This window comes from Panthera pardus, unplaced genomic scaffold (assembly GCF_024362965.1).
Source record: "Panthera pardus isolate Hobbes unplaced genomic scaffold, ASM2436296v1 HiC_scaffold_17, whole genome shotgun sequence".
Taxonomy (NCBI): domain Eukaryota; kingdom Metazoa; phylum Chordata; class Mammalia; order Carnivora; family Felidae; genus Panthera; species Panthera pardus.
Window position 1 is genome coordinate 127,251,039 of NW_026526732.1, and position 13,245 is coordinate 127,264,283.

At 40.0% G+C, this 13,245-nt stretch overlaps 1 protein-coding gene across 1 annotated transcript in view; it reads right to left on the reverse strand.

Annotated features, from left to right (window-relative positions):
- Positions 1–1,630: 1,630 nt before the first annotated feature.
- The window catches only part of RIOK1 (RIO kinase 1), a 29,976-nt gene continuing 18,361 nt past the window's right edge, over positions 1,631–13,245 (reverse strand). The window contains exons 14-17 of the mRNA XM_019419813.2: positions 10,947–11,066; positions 10,067–10,120; positions 8,681–8,833; positions 1,631–7,124 (exon numbers count right to left, since the gene is read on the reverse strand). Coding sequence (XP_019275358.2) covers positions 7,014–7,124; positions 8,681–8,833; positions 10,067–10,120; positions 10,947–11,066 — 438 coding nt within the window. The 3' untranslated portion in view covers positions 1,631–7,013. The remainder of the gene's footprint in view (positions 7,125–8,680; positions 8,834–10,066; positions 10,121–10,946; positions 11,067–13,245) is intronic.

A 13,245-nucleotide genomic window follows, 5' to 3' on the forward strand; every position in this document is an offset into this window, starting at 1 on the left:
GAACTAGAGTGTATTATGTAAGCAAAATTAGAGAAAGACAAATATAACATGATTTCACTCGTATGTAGAATTCAAGATACAAAACAGATGAACATAAGGGAAGGGAAGCAAAAATAATATAAAAACAGGGAGGGGGACAAAACATCAGAGACTCAAATATAGACAACAAACAGAGGGTTGCTGGAGGGGTTGTGGGCAGGGGGGTTGGGCTATATGAGTAAGGGGCATTAAGGAAGACACTTGTTGGGATGAGCACTGGGTGTTATACATAGGGGATGAACCACTGGAATCTACTCCTGAAATCATTATTGTACTATATGCTAACTTGGATATAAACTAAAAAATTAAAAAAAAAAAAAGAGTTGGACACTTAAGTGACTAAGCCACCAAGGTACCCCTCAAGTCAGAACCATCTTTTAAAATAAATTTATCTTAAAAACTTTGTCTATTCAGTCTATATTTTAGAAAAGATGACAAAATGTGTAAACACAAATGTTGGTTTCAAAGATTCCCATTGTTACACATTGTGGTGATTGAAGAATTCATCAGTCAATCCAATTTTGGCTGAGCACTTTGGATAATGCTCAAATGGTGTCACATGGTCAAAGTCAAAATATCAATCTAGTTTAAAACTCATGAGTTCCAGGGACGCCTGGGTGGCTCTGTCGGCTAAGCGTCCAACTCGATTTCAGTTCAGGTCATGATCCCATGAACCGTGAGAATAAGCCTCAGCGTTGGCTCTGTGCTAACAGTGCAGGAACAGGCTTGGGATTCTCCCCCCCACCCGACACCCCCGCCACTCCCCTGCTCTCGTGCACACACGCTCCCTCTCAAATAAATACTAAAAACAAAAACCCATCAGTTCCATTGACTTGAGTGCCACAGGGGCAGTGCTATAGTCTACAGACAAAGCTCGGGTCAGCCACTTTAAAGTGGACACCGCTGGTCAGGGTAGGGCTAGAGAGGGTACAAAGAAGTCCACATCAACTTCTACTTTTCATTGTTATGAACATGAGGGGCGCATCCAATTGATGTAATACCCTCATTTTTGTTTAAGGAACACGACCTATCACTCACTTAAATATTTATGGAGCATTTACTATGTTTCAGACAGCATTCTAGGTGCTGGGATACAAAACTGAACAAAGGTAAAAATCCTTGCCCTTATGAAGCTTACATTCTAATCAGAGTTTCGGAAGTGAGCGAAGACACGTGATATACAGAAGTAAATTCAATATCTAAGTAAGTGAGTTAGAAGAGCTCTAGAAAAACAGTGCAAAGGTAATAAAGAATGTAGGGGCCTCAGGGAAGTGGGCAGACAGCCATGCCAAACAGTGGTTAGGACAGGGCACTCAGAAGGTGGCATCATATTTTAAAACAAGGATCAGGTTCGGCAGAACTAAAGCTTCCATCAGCCTTTGTTCTTTACACAGGTTCTCCAACTGCACCCTACTAGTGGCATCTGAATTTCAGACCCAAAAGTTCATTTCAAGTGACACCAAGCAAGTCCAGGACCAGTAGGCATCACGATTCTGCCTATACCGACTTTATTTGGCCCACATGGTTAAACCTTGATGCTCAGGCAAAAACAGTTACTTAAAAATAATAAGACAAGTATATAGACACTAAGTGACAAGCCCTGTTTTTAATACGCTTTAAATCATCTTAAAAAACACTTTTATGGAAACTTTTATACATAGAAATAGAATAACACAATGAATCCTATACACCCATTACTCTCAGCTTTAGCACTTACTAATGTTCTGATCTTGTCTTGTCTACTGCAGGGATGGGGATAAAGATGGAGTATTTTCAAGCAATCCCAGACATCCTATTTGTCTGACCCATAAAGTCTTCAGTCCACACAGAGAGCACAATTTTTAAAATGGAACAATACCACCCTCATATCCAGTAAAATTACAATTCCTTCCTATCATCATCGAATACCTACTCCATTTTAAATTTCTTCTGTTTGCCTAACAAACAAACAAAAAAAGCCCATCTTCTTACAATTGATTTGGTCTATTCAGGATCCAAACGACGTCCCCAGCATTGGCATGCCTGCCTCTTAGACTTCTTTCACTTTTTGCAACAGCTTTTCTTCCTTTTTCCCTGACAGATATTCTGACTCTGGATTTGGATGACTGATTCCTCCCAGCCTCAGTTAATCCAGCCCCTGTGTGCCGCTGACCACATCTGGAGACTACCTGGATTCAGGCTCAGTGGCTTCTGTAGGAGGCAAGATACTTCACAGGTGGCTGTGTTGCGCTTCTTCCTACTCCACAACAGGAGCGCCCACGTGTCTGGCTGTTCCACTTTCAGTGACTGATGAATGGGTCTAGGCACTGAAGGCCTGATCCACCCCTCACCAAGCTCTCCTCAGCGTCCTTCACAGGAACTCTGTGAGGTGGGCCCCACTACTATCTCCACAGAGGTCGCCGCATCTGTCTACTTCACGGCATCAGGTTCTGAGAACCTGAAGCCGCCAACACCACCGAGGCTTGGCCTGCACCTGAGCTCAAATAGATCCCTTCCCTTTCTAAGTCCTGAAACACTCCCACGGGGTCTTTCAGAACTCGTTGTCAGACACCAAGAGCCTTGTGTCCTCAGCATCTCCTCTGAGGGTTCCCTTTTACTTACTGCATTTAAACTCTGGCTCTCCTGGGGGCACTGCTCGACCTGCCACCCTTAGTTTCATGTCATCAGACACCGCTCACTTCCCCTCCAAGTGGCAAGCATCGATGCCATGCCCTCCCCGGCCCACTTCCCTTCTCTCCCTGAAGACTGAAGCAGGGCTCCTACGGACACTCTAAAACTAGGCCTGTCCTAACACAGATGGCCCTGCCATGCCCTAGCCTCAGTTCCCTGGCCTTCCGGCCTTCAATGCTTTTGTCTGCTACCCTCCCGTGGCCACTCCCACCCATGGCTGCACCGCAGATATGTCCAAGGGCAACTTTCCATTAGTATGACCTTAAACATACCTTTCTCTGGCCTCCTCTGTTTTTCCAACTTCTGTACGCTAGTAGCATCGTGACTCCAACAATTCTTTGGCCCCAAGGACCTACCACTTTTTCAATGACAAATCTAGAACCCCATGATGGTCACAAACAGTGGTTACACAGGTTAAAAATCTCATCCAAAGAGGATGAGGTTGATCAGACTTTAAACAAAACTACTACTAAACAAACAAACAAACAAAAACTATTAAGTAGCACTCATGAGACATGAAAGCGTCTCAGAGAGCTACAAGTAGCTCTGCTCACACACTAGATGACCCCCTTACCGTTCTTGGGGTTGGGGGGGAAATGAGGACAAAGATTGTGTGGCTGTGTGGTTACTCTAGCTGTAGGACAGCCACCTCCTCACACTCATGGCCTGCCAGCACTTAAAGCACAATGTGCAGTGACACAGAAGATGAAGGAAAGCTGAAAACCAAAGTCAAGAATTCCACCAATTCAAGTCTTGGTTCCTCAAATTCAAGTCCAGAGGTTTCCATAACACTATCAACTGGGACCAAGATGCATGGAGAACACAGGTGCAAGAAAAGCATCTTCTCCTTCGGAAACTAGCTTAGATGATTTGATACCCAGCATTCCAATTTGCCCTGGGGCATTTACAAAAGTCTTTATGTCCAAGGCAACACAAACCCAAAGGCTACAGAAGTTAAAAACTGCAACCGAAATGTAGGGACTGTGACAACTTAATCCGATTCAAAACACAGCATAAAGAGCTCTTGCTTAATGATTACCCATGGTTGAAAGCTGTGTCCATCTGATGTGCTCATAAAACATCTTCCTGGGAAACTATACTTTGAGGAGATGCTGATCAGTGCAACTCTTTCACCATGACAAAATAACCCCCAGAAATCAAGGTAGAACTCTGAACGGTCATGGTTTCCACTTACTGTGTGTATAAACAACTAAAAATTAGAAAACCTGTCAAGCTTTTGAAAACAAAAAGATTTTAATGTCCTCCTTTGGAGCCCATGACGTTTGAGATGTCCTTAAACCGAATTTTTTTTTTTTACCAGCTTTTAGAACTTTTCAACTCTTCATTTGCCAATCCAATAGACTAATGAGATCACAGCCACAAAACAGGATAGGCCCACTACCAAAAAACAGCAAGCTGCTCACACTGAATTCAACAGAACATTCTTGAAAAGGAGAGACCATCTCAAACAACCCTTTGTACCAAACCAAAACGTTTTCCAACCTCTTGAGTCCATCTTCATCAAGGAGAGAGAAAACTGAAGGAAACCTGATGCCAGCACAGAAACCTGGGTTTTCTACTTGTCAGACTGAGACAAATAGTGCCACCATAGTTCCTGTCTTTTTGCTGCAAGGCCGTGCTCAAATGCTGGAGCATCTGGGCCTGTGCAAGTTCTGGTCCCAAACTGCTTCATCACAGGAAGGATGACACCTAGAGCAGCCCTGGAGATAGCTGTGATTTTGTGCTTCAAAGAAATTATCCAAATTTCTCACAGTTAACTTTTAGAAAGAACGTACATTATTTGAAAGGATTAAGTATCAACAAAATATGACAGGAAATCAGATACATGTACAATTGACAAAATTATGTACCAGCCTTTGAGTCAAAGACCCAAACCTCATCCCTCTGGATGGAAAGTAACTGTACAACCAATAATCCATGGGCACTTAAAACCTGTCAGGCACTCAAAATTCAATTGCAACTGAAGTCAGCAAATAGCTCTAGAAGTCTGCCTAAGAAGAGACTCCTTCTAAGCCTTCTGGTGAGAAAGACAGGAATGGGGACATACAGTTTCAGACAAGTTTGCCAGGAATATTACCAGTGGCCCACAAATCCAAACAGGGAAACAGCCTATCAGCAAGACAGTTATTAGAAAAATGTTCCTCAAATTAGAATCTACCCCCTCCCCTTTGTTTAAAGTAGGTTCCACGCCCAGCGTGGGGCCCAAATTGGGGCTTGAACTCACGACCCTCACGCTTAACCAAGCTACCCAGACACCCCCTAGAATCTCCCTATAGTCCCAAATTTTGGTATTTTACAAGCCACTTCTTCCCGGAAGCAATGCAAATGAGAAGGAATTGTCCCTGTATCTTGCTGACACTACTTCTGCCCAAGAGAAATTGATTCCAAACTTCATAATTACATTAGATTCACCAAAAGATAGCACTGAGAAACTTGGCCTCTTCAAATACACCCTGTCAGAGACTAAGACCAAACAAATACAACATAGGGAAGATCCTGAAGATAAAACCCTCAAAGGTGTATAGAATTGTTAAGTCTGTTTCTGCTTTCCCTTTGGTTAATTGTAGAATATTTTAGAGGGGCTGTTGTATTTCACTGAATTACATTTTGCATTTTGAACTTTTTGAAGTCAGGGAGAAGATTGTATGAACATAATAAATGTGATCTAATATTTTAAAAGCTTAGTTGACCACACCCACTAGCCCACCAACCTTCAAACAAGCAGGTGCAAGCTTCAGTTTAAGGTAAACTAAGCTTATTTGTAGCAACTGTTTCTGAAGCAAGGGCTAAAACAGACATTTCTAACATAAAGTATATGGTAAAAAGTTAAAAATTAATTTCTTTTGACCTTTGTGCTTTGTTGCAATGTAAGCTTTTATCTCATCTCTTACCCCCAAAACCTGCTCCAGCCACATTCCTTCCCAACACAGGAAGTGGCAACTCCAACAGTCTCTCAGTTGCTTGGGTCACAAATCCTGAAGTCATCCCTCAGTGTCTGTCACACGCCTGATACATACTCCCCTCAGCACATCAGGGTTGCTCCACTTTGTGTTACACCCAGAATCCCACTGCTCTCTCCAAGTCCACTGCTACCATCCTAGACCAAGTCACCACCATCGCTCACGTGGGCTACCACCGTAAGCACCCACTGGTCTCCCACCCTTGCTTCCTACTCAGGACTCCACACAGGCTAGAGAGATCAAGATCCTCCCAAAACCCAAGTCAGATCATATCCTTCCTCTGCTCAAAACCTTCTAATAGCCTGGCACCATCGGATCTCCTCTTTCTCAGTTATGGGAGTCTCTTGTTTCTAGAACTTTCTGGCACACTTCTGTCTCAAGGCCTTCCCACCTGTTGTGCCTGGAATACCCTTCTCTCCGAATATGCACACGACTCACATTCTTCAAGTATTTGCTCAAATGTAGCTGCTTAGTGTGGACTGTTTGACAATGGCAGCCTCCTTCCTCCCCAGTTCTCTCTTTACTGCATCCTTTCTCTCCACAGAATTCACCACCTACTCAGATACTGTTTTTTATTTACTTGTTTAACGTTTTCCTTTCAAAATGTAAACTACCTGAAGGTAGTAATTTTTTGGTTTTGTTTACTTCTGTATCCCTAGCACCTGAGCCACTCAAATATTTGATGAGTGAATGAACAGGCCAAACAGCGGAGTGTGAAACAGCTTACGAACTGGGATGTCTGAACTCAAGAGTATCAGAGATGATGCATAAGTGCATCACAAATGAACATCAATGCATACCTCACGGTCGTAACAGTTGCAGTGAATGATTATGTCAACAGCCATGTGAATTCTCTTCGAAGGGAAACTTCCTTCTACAGAAACCGTGGCCCTGTGATCAAATGATTTCAGATGGGTCTCTGGCATGTACAAACAAAGCAAATACAATCTGCCAAGTCTGTCCAAAGTGCCTTTACACTTAAAGACGATGAATGCTCATTACATTATAACATTTATGATGCCTCAAAAAACACACTGCAGGAGAAAAAAATACATATAAAAATAAAATTGTACAAAGTTCTTCATATAGTTGCTTAAATAAATCCTCTGTCAATACCACACAGAGGCAGTGACTGGGTCTAGATAAGAGAGCTTAGAGCTTTTTACATAATTAGATGAGAACACGTAACTCCGTCTTCACGACACTGCCGTGATAACCTCAGTTAAAATCAGTAGCACGTCTTCAAGACGCAGCTCATAGCTCACAGCGTGGGTGAGAAAAGTGACAGATGGTAAATTACTCTTATGTTGTGGCATTCTGATTCTATTTGCCCTTTTTCATCCTGGCGGTCTTCTCCTTTCTTTTTTTCACATGTTTTGGAATTTTGTTTTTTCTTTTCTCTCTCTGGGCTTCCTTGACCATCTTTTTTCTTTCCTGTCAAAAAACAAAAATAAACTAAAAGAACCTGCAGACTTCATTTGTTCAGGGTATTAACTTTACTATTACAACTAAGTAAAAAAATATATGTCAAAAGATAAAAGTGAATATAGCTAGATGAAAATGATTATGATTTAGTAGTGAAATTTCATTCGAAATTTGTCTTTGGAGTTTCTTAACATAAATTTGTGGAGCACTTGGGTGGCTCAGTTGGTTAAGTGTCTGACTCTTGATTTTGGCTCAGGTCATGATCTCCGGGTTCCTGGGTTTGAACCCCACATCAGGCTCTGCTCTGACAGCATAGCACCTGCTTGGGATTCTCTCCTTCCCTCTCTCTCTGCCTCTCCCTGACTCACACTCACTCTCTCTCTCAAAAATAAATAAACATTAAAAAAAAAAAACGGGGTGCCTGGGAGGCTCAGGCGGTTAAGCGTCCGACTTTGGCTCAGGTCATGATTTCACAGTTCGTGAGGTCAAGTCCTGCATCAGGCTCTGTGCTGACAGCTCAGAGTCTGGAGCCTGCTTCAAATTCTGTGTCTCCTTCTCTCTCTGTTCCTCTCCTGCTTACACTCTGTCTCTCTCTCAAAAACAAAGACTAAAAAAAAAAAATAAAAACAAAAAACAAAAAACAACCCTGAAGACTGCCAGGTGCACCTAGATTAGTCAGTCGGTTAAGTGACTCTTAATTTCTGCTTAGGTCATGATCTCAGGATCCTGAGATCTATGCCCAGCATGGAGCCTGCTTAAGATTCCCTCCCTCCCTCTCTGTCTCTTCCCCCCACCCTCAGCTCCTCCCCCACACCCTGTCTCTAAAAGAAAAGAAAAGAAAAGAAGAAAAGAGAAAAGAAAAGAAAAGAAAAGAAAAGAAAAGAAAAGAAAAAAGAAAAAAGAAAGAAATTTGAAGACTGCCAAACAGAAATATCTGGGAGGATTATTAAATGTTTGCAACTAATTTTCTTCACAAGTTTCATACTCTAAGAGAAATAAAGGTTGGAAACAGACTAAGCATTTCTAGTAGATTGAAAGAGAAAATTCTGTGCACGTGAGCTCGGTATGTCTCTCAGAAGTCTTAGGACCCACATGTTGTAAAGTTTAAAGGATCAAGCTAAGAATAAAGAGTAACATTTACACAGCAGTCATGTATCATTCAGTCAGTAGTGTCTCTTGTCCATGGCTAGGAGTGGAGTAAGTCTTTTAGATCCTGGCAACACTTGACGGGGCTGCAAATCCCCTGTAAAATGGCGTTTCAGTATTTCATCATGGGACAACTCCAACATCATTTGTATTTCAAGTGAATTACAATCATTTCTGATCAATGAATTCAGTGCGTCCTTCTCTCTAGGCAGTGCCCAGGGACCTCTTAATAGCAGTCCAATCCCTAAACAGTGTGACTTCCAAAGGCAAAGTTCACACTTAGAAACTAGATCTACAACTGGAAGTACTTACTGATCAATACTATTTTCTGCCATCATAATCTAGATACGTGAGCAAAGAGAAATGAGGCTGGCTTTGCTGCCACATTGAAGAACAAGGGAATCTGAGTTCTCACTAACCTTTTTATCAACTTCAGGGTCAGCAGCGGGTTTCCTGGAGCAGGCCTGGTCTCCCTGCTCTTCAGAGTCTGTGTCAGAACACTCAGAGCTTCCAGCATCATCTGAATCAGAACAAGCCTTTTCCTTAACCTGATCTTCCAGAAGTGCAGGAACCTTGAAAATATTACAAAACCATGTCATTCGAAACCACTTAGTTATCTATTGTTAAATGTGTTAAAGCCACAGTTCAGATTTTTTAGCCTTGCAGATATACACTGAAAAACAACATCCTGTACTGAAGCATCGAAAACAACAGAACATCAGGGCAGAAGCTAGAAAACAGCCCATCTCGTAAGGCTCAAGAACATACCCAAATGAAGGAACTGGGGCTTTCCTGGGTGACTCAGATCAAAGACAGAACTGAGCTGGAATATCGAAAGATGTGAAATGTAGATGGAAGTAAGAATTAAAAGATTTATTTGGATAATCTCACAGCTGTTTTCCTATGAATACGATTTCAAGCAACAATTTATTGTTAATCAAAAGGGAAAACAATATTTAAACAAGAGAGGTTTTCTTTTCTGACATTTAGAAGTTTTAGCAGAAAGCATTTTTAAAGAACAAGAGGTTTTCTTTTTATAATAAAAAGTAAACTTTAAAAGGGAACTGTACAAAAAGGTTTCCTAGCCAGTTTTAACAAAATGTTCCTGGCCTGGAATTCATGGCACAACAGCCCTGTAACACTTGCTATATGTAACACACAGTGAGTATGTGAGTTTTCCTAATTTGATTCTTCCAAAAACAAACACACATCAAATTTTCAAAAAGCAAACTATGATCCTTCACATTTAAGCCTTTAGTTAAGAACATTAAAATAACAAGAACTGCCTTTATTTACTACTGCGTAATTAGAATTAATCTGCACCATCCTGAAATGTAAAACAAAATAAAACAAGACTTTTCCAAGAAAAAACCCCTAAGGAATCCAGCGGTATAAGACTGCTAGACTCATGAGGAGATTGCTCTTCAACAGGTTATAAAGCAGTAGGAGACCAGATTCCATTGTGTTTTGTTTTTTTTTTTAAAGCTGACTGTAAAAACATTAAGAAATACATGGCTATCATCAATAATTTCACAAATGAAGACCAGGATATAAAAAATATCACTGCCTCAGCAACAACAATAGAACAATTCGGAGGCAGAATGAGAAATAAACCGTAAATTCCCAAATTTCAGTCTTAGGATTAAAAGAATGAACACAAAAAGGGCATTTCTGAAAATTCCCATGAACTTGGAAAGGATCTATACTAATATAATACCACTGTTAATTTAATTCTAGTATACATCAAGTTTTACACCCTCCAAAGGAGTATTCACGTAAGTAAACAGCAACACATGTTCTCATACCTTCTGAACTCCTGACAAATCTTTCTTCATTCCCGTAACAGTTTGGTACAGAATCTTATAACCAAAGAGACAAAAAAGAAGAGTCAACATAAACCTACGCTGTGAAGAACACACCCTGTAATATTATGGAAGAACGCTGGGAGCTGACCGGTACCTTCTGTGATTATTAAAAGGAGCCTAAAATTTATCTCCTCTTAACACACAGTTTATTCTTGGTGGGAATTATTCTTGCCCACCAAACATAAGAGACATGAGCAAACTCTGGCCCACAACCTGCCCACAACCTACCCACAGCTTGATGGTTTTTACAGATGAAACTCTGCCACCAACCTGATGACACAAAACTCTAACTCTGAATCTCAATTAAATGAAATGTATTCTGCTCCCCCAAATAACTCCATTCTTCTCTCATTAATAGGAATTGTGATTAGTAGGAATTGATTATTATTAAAGAGCGTTTAATTTCATCAATAAATACTTGGGGAAATTTTTTCTTTGTTATATAATGACCTACATAATAGCCTCCAATTTGCTTCCTGGCCTGCAAAGTCAAAAATATTTACTATCTGGCTTTTTCACAGAAAAAAAAGTGTTCCAGACCTTGAAACACATATGTTAACAGACCCACTATAATAATGATTTATAGCCTAGACTTAAACAGATATCTTCAATTTTCTGCAACTATCGTCTATTGGACTCAAATGTGTCATTTTTTCACAAATGCCAGTGAACATCCTTTACATCCAATACACAGAAAGGACCTGTTAATGCAAAGGGAATTAGTCATCTCACTAGATTAGAAGCCAACAGTCAAGAGGTAGGTATGTGACAGTAGCTTCCTCTGTAAATTTGCTTGCTACATACAAATCAAGCTACTCACATTGTCTTGTTGGGCATTCATGGCCATATCCTCTTCCTTCAATTTCATCATTATATCCACATCCCTCTCGTAATTTTTTACTTCGTTTAAGGTTCTAGGAATGTATGCTCGCTTAAACACCTAACACACACAGAGAAAAGTAAAACCAAAAGTGTTATTCACATGCTTCTCTCATTCACTGAGCATCCCACACCCGTCATGTCACAGAATCTATCGTCATCTACAACACTGATTTTCAGCCAGGTTCTCCGCACACACTGGTGTTTACATCTGCTGTGTGGTGTGCAAAAAGGAATTTGTTACTAACGATAAAATATGAAATGATTTGAAGTTACCCTTAAAATAACACCTCTCTCCCTTCATTTGCATTCTCAAAAGCTTTTCTGAGTGGGAAAGGAAGGAATGGAGTTGCATTAGCAAGTGCTGCCCCTGGTTATGCCTTACAAAGGAACATGTTCTTACATGGAAATATTGTCTGTCCTGTGCTATGGTGAAAAGGGTTCAGAATTGGTGATAAATATAGGGTGCCTTATAGTCATCCATCACACTAATAGCTGTGAGAACATGGATCACACTCACAAAAAATCCACTGATCTTCAAGGCTAAAACAATTTTCTTTTTTACCAGAAATATTTAAAATCTACAATGTTACTGAAATCAACATATAAATCATTTTAAAATTCACAGTCATGAACTGAAACAGGATTTTCCTTCTTGAGTCAGATGTTTCAATAACTTCTTTAAAAATGTGCTCTATCTCAAGTATTATACTCTCTGATTTCAAACTACACTACAAAGCTATTATAATCAAGAGAGTATAGCACTAGCACAAAAACAGACACATAGATCAAGGAAACAGAATAAATAAGCCAGAAATAAACCCATGCATATAAGGTCAATGAATTTACAACAAAGGAGGTAAGAACACACAATGGGGAAAGGACAGTCTCTTCAACAAATGGTGGTGGGAAAACTGGAAGCCACATGCAAAAGAATGAAACTGGACCACTTTCTTACACCATTCACAAAAATAAACTCACAATAGAGCCAAGACCTAAATGTAGGACCCAAAACTATAAAACTCCTAAAAGAAAATAAAGGCAGTAAAGTTAAACAACAGTGTTGGCAATATTTTTTGGATCTGTCTCCTCAGACAAGGGCAGCAAAAGCAAAAATATGCAAATGGGACTGCATCAAACTTAAAAAGCTTTTTCACAGCAAACAAAGCCATCAACAAAACGAAAAGGCAGTCTACCGAATGGGAGAAAATATTTACAAATGATACATCTAATAAAGGGTTAATATCTAAAATATGTAAGGAACTCCTACAACTCACCACCAACAAAAAAACAATCTGATTTTAAAAATGGGCAGAGGACCTGAACAGAGATTTTTCCAAAGACACACAGATGGCCAACTTACCCATGAAAAGATGCTCAGGATCACTTATCATCAGGGAGATACAAATCTAAACCATAATGAGATATCACCTCACACCAGTCAGAATGGCTGGTATCAAAAATAAATCAGTGTTGGCAAGGGTATAGATAAAAGAGAACCCCCATGCACTGCTGGTGGGAATGCAAACTGGTGCAGCCACTATGGAAAACTATATGGAGGTTCCTCAAAAAATTAAAAACAGACCTACCATAAAATTCAGCAATTCTTCTGAGTATATAACCAAAGAAAATAAAAATACTAATTCAAAGAGATAGATGTACCCTATGTTCACTGAAGTATTATTTACAAAAGCCAAGATAAGGGAGTAACTTAAGTGTCCATCAACAAAGAAAATGGAGTGTATGTATGTATGTGGATACACATACACACACAATAAAATAAAATTATTAGTAAAAAAAAAAAAAAAAGAATGAAATCTTGTCATTTGTGATAACATGGACAGACCTCAAGAGTATTACATTAAGTGAAATAAAAGAGACAGACAAATACTATAAGACTTCACCTATATGTGGATTCTAAAAAAAACAAAACAGAAACTGACTCATAATATAGAGAACAAGGTGGTGGTTGCCAGGTGGGGAGAGGATGAGGGGCAGAGCAAAATACGTGAAGGGGATTAAGAGGTACAAACTTCCAGTTTTAAAATAAGTCACATATAAAATACAGCATAGGGAATACGGTCAATAATATTGTAATAACTATGTATGGTGACAGATGGGAACTAGACTTATTGTGGTGACCATTTAGTAATGTATATAAATGTTGAATCACTGTGCTGTACACCTGAAAGTAATATAATACTGCATGTCAATTATTCTTCAAGTAAATAGAGTTCTCT